General features: G+C 41.7%; 1 protein-coding gene across 7 annotated transcripts in view; it reads right to left on the reverse strand.

The window, feature by feature from the left end:
- Positions 1-17,261, reverse strand: part of LOC110535779 (cytosolic carboxypeptidase 1) — a 43,848-nt gene extending 26,587 nt beyond the window's left edge. For 2 of the 7 annotated variants that reach the window (XM_090190298.1, XM_036935583.2), the window contains exons 1-4: positions 17,044-17,261; positions 15,994-16,057; positions 13,712-13,842; positions 4,651-4,718 (exon numbers count right to left, since the gene is read on the reverse strand). In XM_090190298.1, the coding sequence (XP_090046424.1) occupies positions 4,651-4,718; positions 13,712-13,842; positions 15,994-16,025 (231 nt within the window). In that variant the 5' untranslated portion in view covers positions 16,026-16,057; positions 17,044-17,261. The remainder of the gene's footprint in view (positions 1-4,650; positions 4,719-13,711; positions 13,843-15,993; positions 16,058-17,043) is intronic. The other 5 variants (XM_036935582.2, XM_036935580.2, XM_090190300.1 and 2 more) reach the window with 4 other exon arrangements.
- Positions 17,262-17,281: the final 20 nt, after the last annotated feature.

A 17,281-nucleotide genomic window follows, 5' to 3' on the forward strand; every position in this document is an offset into this window, starting at 1 on the left:
TATTTTATTTTTTGATAACTGTCCCCATTTTGGTGGCAAAACAATTACAACAGTGTTTCCCCAACTCGGTCCTGGGGAGCCCAAGGAGTGCACATTTAGTTTTTTGCCCTAACACTACACAGCTGATTCAAATGATCAAAGCTTGAATATTAGTTGATAATTTGAATCAGCTGTGTAGTGCTAGGGCAAAAACTAAAATGTGTTTTTGGGAAACCCTCTAACAAAGACATATAAAATAAATAAAAGGGTGTAAAAATAGAAATAATATTTCATGCCGAAACCCTCATTATAAACACTAAGTTGATGGGTTATATTTAGGATTATGCTTTAGAGCAGGGGTGTCAAAGTCAAATGGACGGAGGGCCAAATAAAAAAATCAGCTACAAGACGAGGGCCGGACTGTTCGAATGTTCATTGAAAAATTTTTAAATGACGCATATAGTCTAGTGAACCTAATTGAACCTACTGAAAACCTAACAAATATATTACAATATGATCAGATAAATAAAGCAATATTTTCTTATGGCTCTGTCAGTAATCTTTAATTTTCAACAGACACAAAAGACAAATTTCCTTTATATAAATATCCCCATAACATGAACATTAAATGAAAGAAACCGGTATTCAAGGCACCATCAGTAGACTATATTTTCTATTTTAGCAAAAGTGGGCTAAATTTACTTCAAAGAAAAAACAATAATAGCAATTTTCTATCATCCACTCAACTGAAATATTTTTAAAATATAATTGGATTGAAATACAAAAAAATAAAGTGCAAAAATCTATTAATCAAAAACAACACTTTGTTTAAGGAGAAGTAACATGCAGTGAAAACAAATATTAAATTTTAACTTTTAAACTTGAACTGAGTAAAAACTCTAAATATGTGATTGCACAGTAATGTTCACTTGTTTGAGGTTGAGGGTGATACTTGGTGGTGTCCCATCTTTTCCACAAGTTCATCAATGTTCGGGGTAAGGCTCTGAGCTGAAGAAATCCTCAGAATTGAGTGGAGGTGTTCAGCAGTAAGTCGACTTCTGTGTGATGTTTTGTTCAGGTTCATCAAAGAAAACAGTTGTTCACACAGGTATGTGCTGCCAAACATAGACAACGTTTGAGCAGCCTGGATGCGCAGCTGGGGCATTGTGCCGGGGAGGAAACGGGCGAACTCCGCAGCACCCACTGCCGCATATTTTGCCCTCAGTGCATCATTGCATTGGAGGTCAATCAACTCCATTTGGAGGTTTGGTGGTGAGCTTTCCACGTCAACAGCAAATGGGTTACCGAGCAGTTCCAACCTGCTTTTTTGTGCTTCAAAGTCAGCAAATCGGCGTCGAAAGTCAGCGGCAAGCATACCTATTTTATCAGCCAACTGTGTGCTCGGGAACGCACTGGTAGAGAGCTTCTCTTTCATGGTCTGGCAGCTGGGAAAGTGGCTCAAATTTTCTTTCCGCATCTGCGTCTCCCACAGAGTCAGTTTGGTTTTAAATGCCTTCACTGTACTGTACATATCAGAGATGACACGATCCCGACCCTGCAGCTGCAAGTTTATTGCATTCAGATGACTCGTAATGTCACACAGAAAAGCCATTTCACACAGAAACATTTCGTCTCGGAGTTGTGTTGTGTCTTTCCCTTTGCTGTCCAAGAACAGACAAATCTCCTCACGAAGCTCGAAACATCTTTGAAGCACCTTTCCCTGGCTTAGCCATCGCACCTCTGTGTGATAAGGCAAATCACCATGCTCCGTTTCTAACTCCGTCAGAAATGCCTTGAACTGGCGGTGATTCAAACCTTTGGCTCTGATAAAGTTAACTGTGCGCGTGATGATGCTCATTACATGCTCCATTTTCAAGGCTTTACCGCACAACGCTTCCTGGTGTATGATACAATGATAAGCTGTCAGCTCACCTGTCGCGTTTTCCTCTTGCATCTTTTCCCGTATCTTCGCCACCAGTCCGCTCCTGTGTCCACACATCGCAGGTGCTCCGTCGGTTGTCAAACCCACAAGTTTTTCCCAAGGCAGCTCCATCTCATTTACACATCTTGACACCTCTTCATACAAATCATGCCCCGTAGTTGTGCCATGCATAGGACGTAAAGCCAAAAACTCCTCTGTCACGCTTAGGTTGGAGTCCACTCCGCGGATGAAAATTGACAACTGGGCAATGTCAGAAATGTCGGTGCTCTCATCCACAGCCAAGGAATATGCAATAAAATCTTTTCCCTTTTTCACAAGCTGCTCTTTTAGATTGATGGACAACTGGTCTACTCTCTCGGCAATGGTGTTTCTGCTCAGACTCACATTTAAAAAGAGTTGCCTTTTTTCTGGGCAAACTTCGTCACAAACTTTAATCATGCAGTTTTTGATGAAATCCCCCTCCGTAAATGGCCGGGCTGATTTAGCGATCTCTTCTGCCAAAATAAAACTGGCCTTGACAGCAGCCTGGCCTTGTGATTTGGCTTTTTTGAACAGAGCCTGTCGAGATTTGAGGCCTCGTTTTAATTCCTCTGCCTTTTGTAGCCTTTGTTCCATGTCCATATTCTTGTTTTTGTCCGCGTGTTTCGTTTCATAATGTCGTCTCAGATTATACTCTTTCAGTACCGCCACACTTTCTCCACACAGAAGACACACAGGTTTTCCAGCTACCTTCGTGAACATATACTCCGACTCCCACCTTGTTTGAAACCCCCGGTTCTCAGTATCCACCTTCCGTTTTGCCATTTTTGATGGGTATCTGAAAGTTAATTTTACTGTGATGCTGACGACTGCTGTGCCAATAAATATTGAAATGAAGCAGCCTACTGCTCGGTGCGTCACCTTTGCATTGTGGGAAATGTAGTATTGGTGCGTGTAAAAGATCTGCGGGCTGCCGGCTTGCTGCGGGCCGGTTCTAATAATAAATCAAGATCATCCCAGGGGCCGTAAAAAACCTTCTTGCGGGCCGGATGTGGCCCGCGGGCCTTGACTCTGACATATGTGCTTTAGAGTGTTGTCATTCTATTTTTTATTGTATATATATTTTACATGTGATAGGGCCACACAGAGGGCCAGAGAATTAGACAGATGACAATGTGAAGTACCCAATATGTCATGTGATAAATTCCATAAAATCCTCGAAAGTTACCATAATTCTGGTATACTGGTAAACTTTGAAAGTTACCAGTAATATTCCCTATTTTGCAACCCTAAGAAAAAACAAACAGCCATTCATGCACATAGATTTTAAGGCAGGAAAACTGAAATCCGTTTGACCAAATTTCTACCAGCATGTCACCTGTGCAACTAGAGGGGGGAAAAAAATCCAGATCACCTTTACTCCACACACAGAGATGCATACAAAGCTCACTCTCGCCATCCATACAAAGCTCACTCTCGCCATCCATCAGGAAAATCTGACCATAACTCCATCTTCCGGATTTTTGCTTATAAGCAGAAAATCAAAACAGGAAGTATCAGTGACACGCTCATTTCAGAAGTAGTCCGATGAAGCGCATGCTAAGCTACAGGACTGTTTTGCTAACACGACTGGAAAGCGTTCCGGGATTCATCCGACGGCATTGAGGAGTTTACTACATCAGTCATCGGCTTCATTAATAAGTGCATGCATCTACGACGTCCCCACAGTGACCGTACGTACATATCCCAACCAGAACCAATGGAGTACAGCTGTGGACACCAACCGGTCAATCGTGATCGACTGGTTGATCTCCAAGCCATTCCTAGTTGATCACCAAACATTTTGGTAAAAAAAAAAAACGAGAAAGCCTTGCATTCCAAATGTTTTTATTTGATTTGCGCTGTTGGTGGTAGGTGCACTTGATTCAGCAGCCCTAGCGCCGGGAAGGCAAAGTGTTCCCATTTTGAAGGTAGAACTCTGGCTACCTGACAGGCCCAGAGAGCAAATCAAGTGCACTTATAGGCCTACCGCTGGCCAATCAGATTGCTCAGATCGTGTCTGCACTGGAACTAGCGTCAATACAGGGCTAAGATCGAATGCTACTACACCGGCTCTGAAGCTCGTCGGATTTGTCAGGGCTTGCAAACTATCACGGATTACAAAGGGGAAACCCAGCCACGAGCTGCCCAGTGACACGAGCCTACCAGACAAGCTAAATGCCTTCTATGCTCGCTTCGAGGCAAGCGATTGATCTGTCATCAAATGATTTATAAGTACATGGGGAGAATAACTAGACGGCGAGATATAAAAGCCATTGCCGAAACCAAGTGTGTGCCATGTAGACTGCATCTCGGTGAGGACTATTATTTCCAATACTTTTAGGACACCATGACGTTGATAGTCCTTGTTATAAGTGAGCTGTACCCTTTTCACACTACTGAGCCGAGCAGAGCTGAGCGTACCGTACTGTTCCAGCCCGGTTACACATCCACCACAGTTGCTGGAACCCTGCTAAAAATATCAGAGCCAGCTCAGTTTGGGTGGGCAGAATGTGGCGTTATAAAAAAATAAAAAAACAGGCAGCCCAATTCTGATGTTTTGCCTAATTAATGGCAAAAGAGCTGATCTGATTAGTCAAAAGACCAACAGTTCAGAATTAGGCTGCCTGTGCAAACGCAACCCAAGCGACATGTGTGCTCGATTTCTGAGACTATATTAAACACCATAGTGGAACGGGATGTGAACTCACCTCTAAGGTTGCCAGGATGACCTCCATGCCACTGGAGCCCTTGGACATTATCTCCTTCCGTGTCTTCTCTGAAACACAGAGGGAATTAAGTTACATAACGTTTCCCTTCGCCGTGTTAGTGTTAATAGGCTACTATAGTAATGACTAGCCTAGTTATATTGTTGTCATTTTTACCATGCCATTTCTTAACCAAATAGCATAATTCATGATTTTAAAGTGAAAGTGAGTACTGTATAAGCAAATATAAATAGCATGTACAGTACATTAAACGTTTCAAAACATGAGCCCTGCAGCTCTCCATTTACAGAAATTGTGAAATCCATTTGCTGCTGCTGTAGAGTGAAACATACTTTTTGAGAAAGAGGGCTCTGCCCCCCTCTGTCTGACCCCAACCCCCATTACTACCCCTCGTTTCTCTCCTTTTAGTGTTTTCCTCAGGGGCGTAATTCACAGGAGGGACAGGGCGGATATATTTCCCAATTATTAGAAAGAGGCTAAATGTTCCTCCCCAATGATACATTGAAGTCAAAAATACGCCACTGCCTGCCACAGGTTCTCTCTGAAACAGTCTTTACCACATGGATGGACGCAAAAACCCCGCAAACATCCCACGACAGCACCTCAACAATTAGTAAAAACACCAAGGGGACTTGCCCATCACAGAAAATGACCACATCAATCTGTCGCTCTTACACACGCGCACAAAAAGAGCACTAAAAACCAACATAGAGCAAACTCAAACACCAACACGACGAGGTCCGGAGCCTGCTGTTTTTTTTTGTTTTACCTTGTCGTTAATTGCACCCACCTGGTGTCCCTAGGTCTAAATCGGTTCCTGATGAGAGGGGAACAACGAAAACATGCAGCGGAGCTCGCTGAGAGGGCCAGAGTTGAGTTTGAGGGCCCTAGTAGAAACTAACAGAAATAACAAAGTCCAGGAAAGCAAACAAAATGTAACTCAAGTCAGCAGCACCCAGGGCAGCTCGTATCCCATGAAATAGAGACATATTGCTGGTGTGGATGCTAGCCACACCACCCAGGCCAGTAGAGGTTTGATGGAGTGTTTGATTGAGCAGACCTAATGAACACCGGGATGAATGGGAATATGGAAATGGAATGTGTGAAACATTTATAGGCTCATAAATAAAAACACACTTTGCAAAAATCAGGTTTCGGCACTGGAGCAGCTAGCGAGTTCAAACGCACGAGCACAACTCGACTCTCAGTGGCTGTGCGAAAAGTGAACTCTAAAAACATTTCTATCACACCGGACTTTTGAAAGCTCCTCGAAAACAAAACAATGGCTCACCGTTGACCCTCAAAACCAAAACAACATAAGTTTGGTCCATTTCCATGTAGAAGGACCCATGGAGCACCAACATGTGAAGTTCATAGAGAGCCTGTCAAATTTGGTGTCAAATGAAAGCTAAGAGTCTATATGTTTGAGGAATAAAGGAATATATACATTTTTTCAACTATTTTTCATCCTAAAATTTGGAATAAGCAAATGCTTTGATTTCTGGTCAAGCAGACGGAAAAGGGGCTCTTAGAAAACCAGAATCTACCAGATCTACCAGAAAAAGTATTCAAAACACAATCAAGCTGAAGTTAAGATCCTTGCCAACTAATATCAACATTTACATTGAATGTTGCAGAAATCATATGCCTTCTGTAAGTTTAAAAAGTATTGTCTTGCCATTCTGTTACAAAAACACTTACATTGAAGATATTTTCTAATTTCTCTCATTCATGAGGGAGGATAATGAAAGGTCACAGAAGTAACAAGGTAGACCTACCAATAATGTCATTGTTTTTACTGATAACAATTTAGTTTATGATTTAAGTCTTTTAAAACGTGTCATTCCGTAACAGAATGTCAACAACAAAAAATCTGTAACAGAATGACTGCAACTGAATTGGCTACAATGGGACAGAGTAGTCACAAACCACAGTTGGGTCACCTGCTATACAGTCCTCCCTTCCACTGGCATACTGCGATGTTCAAAATCTGAACTCATGAGTGGCCGCAGTTGCTCGCGGGCCTGTGTTTAAGGGCAACAACTACCCAGTATTATGGTACCCATGTTGTGTTATCTACACAAGCACTACCCAATACAAGGGTTTTTATTGGTTAATGAGGTATTATTCTAAAGCAAAATAGAATACAGTGGGCTTTACACTATTTATTTACTTTTAAGGTGAACCGTAAACACTGTCTTCAGAAACCAGTTCAACTTTTGGCAACTTTATTTTATTTGTAGAGTAGCGGTTTTAGTTTTGCCAGTACGAGATATACAGAGTCCAGAGAAACCTTTGTTCCTTTAGACAGTAACTTCACAAACCGCTCAAAGTAGCTAGCTACCTGTAGTAGATCTGCACTACAGTTGCTGCATGGCACTGCAGTACAGTAGTACTCGTCCTCCAGTATGTAAATGAGTGTCAGCTTGACAATACTTTTTTTTATAAAGAAACTCAGAAGTGACCCCACTTCCCAATTTCAGAACACTATCTTTACTATCCTAGGTGGGTATTTAAGTTCTGGTCAAATCACCCCCCCAAAACACTACACTTTTTGGCTATTCAACACCCTAAAATTGTTACTTTCTATACTTTCCCGAAATTACACAAGAATGTTACAAAACCTCCGGGGCGCCCTATTGTAGCGGGCATTGATGGAGTAACGGACCCTTTATCGACTTTCGTTGACTTATTAGATCACTCGCAGAACAGCGCCAGTCCTTTGTAAAAGACAGCAGCAGTACGGTCTCTAATATTGAGTCTCTTGATCCTCTCCCTGAGAATACTTTGTTAGTTACTTTTGATGTTGAGTCGTTATACACAAATGTTCCACACGAGGGCGGTGTTGAAGCCATGGACCATTTTCTTCTGCAACCTGACCCTAACATGCTGACCAGACATACATGTTATTCAATCATTGCACCCACACTGCTCGCGAGCGTTTGCATGGCCAGGCGCTAAAATAGTTGGTTCTATTTGGTTCTAAATTGGTTCTATTTGTGAAGCTCGACGGACTGCAAGTCATGCCTCTCCCATCTGCTTATTGGTTTTTAGGAACATATACCCACGTGAGTGATTGAAAGATGAACTGTGGTTCCCCCTCCAGTCCAGTCGGTTGAGCTAATGCACCTTAAAGTTGGTTGCCAACTGCTATATAACGTCCAAAGAAGAAGAAGCCTGAAGGAGGAGAGATTAATAGAACAAACTCGGTTGACCGTTTTATCTGTGGATTAATTGTTGGAGTAGAGGACCTTGTGCATTTCAGGTAAAATAACAACCCAATGTATATATCCCAGGACAAATTAGCTAGCAACAGCAATAAATGCTTTTCGACCTGTCCTCAAATTAATCTAATTGGTCCAGAGTTTCAACCTGCGTGTTCTCAGTGCATCTGGTGTGGGGAGACAAAATCAACAGTCAAGGACAGTCTCGCAAAAATAAGCATTCTTGCATTCTTACTACCCGCTATTCAAAGTGCTCGGAACAAATTAAGGGAATCGTTCACAAACATTGGCACATCCTAAGATCCGATGACAGTAATGTGTTTTCGGAAGCTCCTTTGGTCGTATTCTCGCGGGGCAGAAAAATCAGAGATCAATTAGCAAACTCTGATTTACCACCTCAAAATACCCCCACACAACGTCTATTTACGCCTCTACTGGATGCAATGGCACTTACAAATGTAGATCCTTCAAACACTCCCATACAGGGAAACAAATCCCAATCAAAAGTGTTATCACGCGCTCCACTAAGGCAGTTATTCATTTTATTTTTAAAAATTGTGGGTAAAACAAAGCATGAATTAAAAGTACGAATCTCTGAGCATCGTAGCACAATTATGTGCAAAAACTCGACGTAACCAGTTGAGGCCCACTTTTTGGAAGCAAACCACTATTTAGTCCCTACGTTATATCGGCATCGAACATGTCACCCTCCCTAGGAGAGGCTGCCTGGATCTTTAATTTAAAGACTCTAGCTCCCTTCGGTCTTCTATTTAGATCTGTAAATGAACCAATGATATCCAGCCACACCCGGCCATGATTACGGACACCTGTGTGTGTCCTTTGAAACTATATAAACTAGTGACCTGCAGTGTTTGTCATTATACCCCGATGAAGACAGCGTGTCTGTGAAAACGCTGGTTATTAGGTTATTCAATTACTGCATCTGAGCTCCTAGAGTGCGGCTCTATTTTCTTTTTCAAGGATCCCCCCCATACAGCCTGGAGTACACTGATGCTAATCGCCCCCAAGCCCAACCAGGACACAGCTCGTAGCACCTCCCCTTGCACTCTTAAGGCACTGTGATGTGTGACCAATCCTAGAAGGTTACTACACTACCCAGCCTCCCCTCTTCACTCCACCTACTCAGCATTCAAGCAGCCCAGACATACAGATGGACGGGGCAGACCAGGCTGCGTTCCAGCCAGGTGCCCGCCTATACAGACAGCAAGCACGAGGCCCAGGCGCGGAGAGAAAGACAGAGGAGGCAGTTGGCCTGTTGCGTCCGTGCGTCTGATACTGCAGCAGTCATTATTCTCTTCCTCCCTCTCTCCTATTGGGGACTGTATATGAGGACTGTGTGGACGTCTCCCAAGTGGGGCTGGCTGTGACAGGGTGTGGCCGGAGGCCGAGCCCGATTAGAGCTGTAGTGTGCCGTGAGTGCAGGGTTTAGGAGTACCATAGAGTTGATATCCCTGCAAGAGGGACGTTCCACCGAGAGAGAGAGAGAGAGAGAGAGAGAGAGCGAGAGATAGCTCACATTTCAGCCTGCACCACTGCTTTGAGACAACATTTCCTCTCTAGAAAACTGGATTTCCATAATAAAAACATACTGTGTTTGTGGGTGAAAACCTATTTGAGCAACAACCAAATGTATAATGTGATGATCTCTAATGAATCCAAAAGAGCAGATCAATGACCTATATTGCCAATATCAGACATTGGAAAGTATGTCCTGCCCATGAAATTTTTATTTTTTATTTTTTTAAACTGGTGTAATGCTAAAAGTCAAGATTTGCTAACAGGCTATGAGCTTAGAACAAAGAAAGATCTAGTCAAGTTAGTTACTTACCTAGCTCAGATCAGCAATCTGAAGCTTGGCGTGACAAACCAATATGTTTGTGTCTGAATGCTGATCTTGACGTGTTCTTCAATCAATGTTGATGTCCAGTTCACTTGTTTCCATTTTCAAAATCTCCGTGGACTTTGCTCTAGCGCAGCAAACCTAGCACCATGGGTCCACCACTGACCCGTGTCATCACAACAGATGCATATGCGAGTGCCTATAACAGAAGTGTGTCATGCGAGTCTCTCTGACATTTGAATATCTAACTATGCCAGTTATCTCAATAGCATAAAATACATTTAAAAATGTGTCTGAACACACAGTATCACATTGCTGACTAATGAACTTAGTGACAGCCCAGCTAGCACATTTGGTTTCTTAGAAGTTGTGGGAACGTACGTTTTCGGTTTCCCATTGGTTCTGGGAACGAAGCCACACGTGTCCTGAAATTTTCCGCATTGACTGACCTTCATGTCTTAAAGTAATGATTGACTGTCATTTCTCTTTGCTTATTTGAGTTGTTCTTGACATAATATGGACTTGGCATTTCACCAAATAGAGCTATCTTCTGTATACCACCCCTACCTTGTCACAACACAACTGATTGGCTCAAACGCATTAAGGAAAGAAATTCCACAAATTAACTTTTAACAAGGCAAACCTGTTAATTGAAATGCATTCCAGGTGATTACCTCATGAAGCTGGTTGAGAGAATGCCAACAGTGTGCACAGCTGTCATCAAGGCAAAGGGTAGCACCTTTGAAGAATCTCAAATATAAAATATATTTTGACTTGTTTAATTAACACATTTTTGGTTACTACATGATTCCATGTGTTATTTCATAGTTGTGATGTCTTCACTATTATTCTACAATGTAGAAAATAGTAAAAAAAAATAAAGAAAAACCCTTGAATGACTAGGTGTGTCCAAACTTTTGACTGGTACTGTATATATTTTTTAACATTTGCTAGGTAATTAACATTAGCTGTAGCTACACCAAAACGGCAGTATTTTTCCTATAACTTGTTCTCCATCTTCCTTTTTAAATGTCGAGACAAGTTTCAGCACTTTAATTTCCATGACTGATCAAAAATAGTTCTCTCATGCTCCCTCGTTTCTGCAGCAGACACAGTGAGCAATATGTTTGGAACATCGAATCACAATAAAAACGCAGTATAGAATCGCAATACATACAGAATTGTAAATCAGTAGTGTAACATATCTAAGTAAAAATACTTTGAAGTTCTACTTAAAAAAGGAAAGACTCACCCATTTTGAATGTTATTTTGTGGATCTCTGAGCGATGTTCTATCGATTCCCGGGGGGTAATTTCATGTGCATCTGAGCTAATGCCGTTCAAGCAGGCAGAAACGGTATGATGCAAAAGTCATCATACCAGATGTATTTCTGCCTGCTTTAAAAGTGAATAGCTCAGATACACATGAAAATGCCAACAATCAATAGAACATCAATCAGAGATGCACAAAAAACAATACAACATTCAAAATGGGTGAATCGTTCCTTTAGGTAGTTTTTAAAAGTAAATTAAAAGAACAAAATTAAAAGAACAAGAAAATCGTGCCGTCATGTCTGCTTAATATAAGGAATTTTATGTATAGCGTTTGCTTTTACATTTTACTCAAGTATGACAATTGAGTTGTTTTTCCACCACTGTACGAAGTACATTTAAAACCAAATATGTTAAAACTTTCACTCAAGTAGTAGTAGTATTTTACTGAGTCTCACTTTTACTGGAGTATTTTTTTTATATTTGCCTATCTTTACTTCTACTCAACTATGACAATTGAGTACCTTTTCCACCACTGATCGTGATACATGTAGAATCGCAATACATATCGTATGAGCACCTAAGTATCATGATAATATTGTAGCGTGAGGTTCCCGGCCCTAAATACGATGGACCTTGTATTAAACTCTAAAAGACCTCGACTTTGCCGATGATCATAACACACACACACACACACACACACACACACACACACACACACACACACACACACACACACACACACACACACACACACACACACACACACACAGGGTACAAGAAGAAGAAAAAAAGGGACAGAAGCAAGTCGGACTGTTTAACTGCAAGACAGCTCTTTCCCATCAACTCAGCAAAGGCAGTCCAAAACAATCAAGTAGCAATACTTGGATTTACACACAGTTTTACATACCTAGGGAGCACCATTGCATTATACCTACAGTAGGGGTACACGCATAGACATCTGCACTAGGGTCAAGAAAGCCCGAACAACCTTCAAAGTTCAAACAAATCTGGAGGTCAAGAAAATACAGCACAAAGAGAACTCTAAACCCACTAGAGCTGTGTACCGATAACACTTCTATGCCTACATGGTTACGAGTACTGAAAAATGGTTGAACTAAACCTGAAAAAAAAAACATCCATCCTCCACACAACTTGGCGCCAAATAATCATGAATGTCATCTTTTGTCCGAAACACTATCGAACTCCCCCTTCCTCAGACAAACAAAGCAGGACGCTACGGACACAATACTCAAAAGATGCCGCTTGAGCTGGATTGGAGGTAGAGGTTTGGTGCAGGTGAAATATTAATGCAGCCACAAAGAAGGCAATGCTATATGAGGGTAGAGATCAGGGTTCTCCACAGATCAGGGGTCTCCATTTTTAAACAAGACGGTGCTGCTGAGTACGGCGGGAAGGGTGGAGGCCATATCCTGCAATCTAGAGCAAAAGAAATACCCTATTAGGGTGTGATGCCTGGCCTTAAATGAGTGTCGCAGCCAATCCACAAGGTGGCGCAGCTCCACTCTTACATTCTTTGAGGAGAAGCCTGGAGATGTTGAGCAGAGACACAACACAAGTGCCTCAACAAAGACATGCGTTAGATGTCTATGACACAGATGTGATAGGGTGCAGCTATGATAAGACTGTACTGCCAGCAATTATTCAGCGTAACACGGAACCCAAACCGGCTGCGCGCGTGCGCCATCGCGCACAAATTTGTTTTGTCCCCCTACACCAAAAGCGATCACGACACGCAGGTTAAAATATCAAAACAAACTCTGAACCAATTACATTAATTTGGGGACAGGTCGAAAAGCATTAAACATGTATGGCAATTTCGCTAGTTAGCTTACACTTGCTAGCTAATTTCTCCTTTTTAGCTAGCTTGCTGTTGCTAGCTAATTTGTCCTGGGATATAAACATTGAGTTGTTATTTTACCTGAAATGCACAAGGTCCTCTGCTCCACCAATTAATCCACACATAAAACGGTCAACCCGAATCGTTTCTAGTCATCTCTCCTCCGTCCAGGCTTTTTCATCTTTGAAGTTATATGGTGATTGTCTGGTTAAAGTGTAGATGCCAACCGGCATAACAGTTCATCTTTCAATCACCCACGTGGGTATAACCAATGAGGAGATGGCACGTGGGTACCTGCTTCTATAAACTCAGACTTGAACACTGATCAAACATCTCTGGAGAGACCTGAAAATAGCTGTGCAGCGACGATCCCCATCCAACCTGACAGAGCTTGAGAGGATCTGTAGAGATGAATGGGAGAAACCCCCCAAATATAGCTGTGCCAAGCTTGTAGCGTCATACCCAAGAAAACTTGAGGCTGTAATCGCTGCCAAAGGCTGCTTCAACAAAGTACTGAGTAAAGGGTCTGAATACTAATGTAAATGTAATATTACAGTTGTTAATTTTTAATACATTTGGACACATTTCTAAAAAACGTTTTTTTGCTTTGTCATTATGTGTTGTGTGTAGATTGATGAGTAAAAAAACACACAATGTAATCCATTTTAGAATAAGGCTGTAACGGAACAAAATGTGGAAAAAGTCAAGGGGTCTGAATAAATTCCGAATGCACTGTAGGCTATTATTTTCCCATTGGCCTTTCCAGAATGGTTCAAGCAAATATATGGTCATTGTGTAACCCAGTATATGCTAGTACTCTTCTCACCCTGAGTCTGGATGAGGTGGAGGATTTTGGCAGTGATCTGCCTGCCAATCTCAACATCCGCCAGCATGGCCTCCCTGTTCAGCCTCTCCAGCTGGCCCAACAACATCAGCACCCTGGAGTTACTGGGAACGCTGGGAGAGAGAGACAGAGGTTTAATACTTAACATATACCTTGGCATCAGGTCATGCTCTCATAAAGCAAATAGTCTCCAGGGTCGTGATCATTAGGCACCAGACAGAGGGGAAAAAAGGACAGAAACAGAGAGCGACTACCTGGACTCGTCCAATAAGAAATGCTTATTTTCCCTTTCCGTTGTGAAACATTTTAAAATAATTTTCCATAGTGCGCCCTAATGAACAAAACTATGCTCTGGTTATATTACGCTGATGTGGGGCAGTGAGGCCAAAGGTCACAGCCATGCGAGAGAGAGAGAAACTAAATGTAGAAATAGACCAAATGTCTTTCATATGCCCTTATAAAGACAGTGAGAGACCAAGGGAGAGAGGGAAAAAAGAGACAAACAGACCAAAATACACTAAGAGCAACTGAGTGAGATACTGCTCAAACAACACAAAAAGACAAAATGCACACACACGCCTTCATGCACTTACATGCTCACAGACATATTAGCTAGACTAAACAGCAGAGACAGTCACACTAAGAAAGTCAAACAATCTACCAAGCCCAGAGTTTATCAAAAGTTAGCCTATAAATTGAGCTGCCTACGCCATTGAAATATTAGGTCTGGGGCTGGCACAATTACTGCATAACCGTGTAGTTATGGATGTCATGAAAATAAAATAAAAGTCATAACAGTTTGAAAAAGTGTATTTAACGTATACCCAGGAATCAGGAAGAAATGGAAGAAAAAGGACAGAAAGTGGAGAGTACCTGGACTCGTCCAATAAGAAATTATTATTTTTGCTGTTGCGTGACAGCGGACTGAAGATGGAATGGCCGGACTTTGTGCAGTTGAGTCCATTTCTGCGGTAAAATGGACTCTTAAAAATGTGATGAAACTTTGTTTCTCCTTGCTGAAACAAGCAAGGTGTTGTAGCAAACAAGTCTTTGGTTGCCTTGGCAATAACCCCCCACAATACAGCACGCTCTGCTACCGCACGGCAAGTGGTACCAATACACCAAGTCTGGATCCAACAGGACCCTGTGTTGACCCTTTTTTGCACAAACTCAATGCACACACACTGAGTGCTAGCTAGCTATAGTACTGACCAGGAAAATTAAGCTAACCAAGACCAAGAAAACCAACGGACTATACAGCTACAAGTAGTGAGTGGAGTTACACATGGACTATACTAAAGTTAAATGTCTTACTTGTGATGAAATGTTTTCCACACACATACAGTGCCTTCAGAAAGTATTCATACCCCTAGACTTATTCCACATTTTGTTGTGTTACAGCCTGAATTCTAAATTGATTCAATTGACTTTTTCCCCCACGCATCTACACACAATACCGCATAATGACAAAGTGAAAAAATGCTTTAAAAATATGTTTGCTAATTTATTGAAAATGAAATACTAAAATCTCACATACTGTACATTGCCTTCAGGAATACCCCTTCCCTTATTCCACATTTGTTTGTGTTACTGCCTGAAGTAAAAATGGATTAAATAGATTTATTTCTCACCCATCTACACACAACAACCCATAATGGAAAAGTGAAAAGATGTCTTAAGAAATGTTTGCTAATTTATTGAAAATAAAATACAGAAATATGTAATTTACATAAGTATTCACACCCAAGTCAATACATGTTAGAATCACCTTCAAACACTATGCAAGAATAATGTAAGACTAATGCTAAAGTAACAAAAGGCTAGTTATTACAGGCCCCAAACAGTTATTGACCACAGCAGTGAGTGTTTAACAGAGGAACCTAAAATAGCTAGGGTCACAATGGCATCATGACTGGCCCTGGCTGGTTTAATGACCTGTGGTTGTGTTGTCCTTAGACTGATCTTTTGTACTTTATTTAACTAGGCAAGTCAGTTGAGAACAAATTCTTATTTTCAATGACGACCTAGGAACAGTGGGTTAACTGCCTTGTTCAGTGGCCGAACGACAGATTTGTACCTTGTCAGCTCGGGGATTCGATCTTGCAACCTTTCGGTTACTAGTCCAACACTCTAACCACTAGGTTTGCTCAATGTCACAAGACATTGAGCAAACTACAGTGTATAATATGAGGGCAAGGGGCAGTGTATGAGAGAGTAATCTGACAGAAAGAACTGTGTGTGTGTCCGAGACAATGGTTACTCACCCTTTCTCAGTGGTCATTTTGGGCTTATTCATTTTTTCTCACACACGTCAACATTTCACATCAACTGCAAATAAAGAAAAGCAAGAATCAGCAATGCAACACAGTTGTCATTCCCTGTCTGGACTTTAATGTTCACCCCTGTAAATCCCAGTCTATCATTTCTATTATATCCTGTGGCAAGATGAGATCAGCAACATGCGGAGAGATGGTACTAAATGAACAACCCGTATCGATAAATCCAATGTAACAAAATAGGGCCGGTCATGCTGTCCATCAAGCTCAACTTGTTTAACCAAAACAAAAGGGTGTCCAGTAGAATTAACGGGCTCCAGTGTCAGGAAACGAAAGAGCTGCGACTATGTAATTAAGCTACTTAGCTAAGGAAATCAGACCAAAAGCATTGCAAGCCAATAGGAGAAAAAAACTAGTAAAGAGAGAAGACAAATGTATGCAGACATTTGACCTGGGTCATTAACGAGTTATTACCATTCATTATGTCATTGATGATTTAAAACAGTGTGTAGCCTATACTGTAAGCATCATTCCTGGATATAAAATTGGAGGCCATAATTCAAATGTAGTCAGTTATTTGCCTTTACAGCAAGCATCTTCAGCTAGCTAACGTTCAGCTAGCTATCTTCAGCTAGCTAACGTTCACATCAACGTGTGAATAGCTAAATGCCCCAACTGCTGTAGACGGGCCTAATCAATGTAGCTAACGTTAAACGTCATCTGGCCAGACTGGCGATCTGCCAAATGTGTTGTTGCAAAATGCACTTATTCAGATCTTCATTGACAACAACATCACTAGAGTTAGCACAACGGCTAGCTAGCTAACTAGCAGTGACCGACTGGTTTACGAAATAACTGGCTGGCGGGTAATAAGGACATCACAGCCCCCACTGCACCTGCTCAATGTCCATTCGGTTTCCTAGCTAACGTTAGCGTAGCTAGCTAGCGTTCCTGCTAACTTAGCTAGCCATTTGGAAATAATGTCAGAGAAGTGCACTAATATGCTAAAAAATATTCAAACATAAACATTTTACGAACCTAGGTATATGGAAAGTTAGTGTTGTCCCATTAGGACGAGGCAATCCCTAGATGTAAGTGTGTTGCCTGAAACGATGACCCGATGTACAAACCCCCTACTGGTTTGGAGAACTGTCAAGAAGAACTGCCAGGATCCATGAATAACGCGAGAATGCAAATTTAGTTTTGAGATGTGACGCGAAAATATGCGACCGAGCATCTCAGAATGAACGCATACTGAAACGCGGATCAAAGATCA

Source organism: Oncorhynchus mykiss, chromosome 11, assembly GCF_057628025.1.
Source record: "Oncorhynchus mykiss isolate SJ-2025 chromosome 11, ASM5762802v1, whole genome shotgun sequence".
In the NCBI taxonomy this organism is placed as follows: Eukaryota; Metazoa; Chordata; class Actinopteri; order Salmoniformes; family Salmonidae; genus Oncorhynchus; species Oncorhynchus mykiss.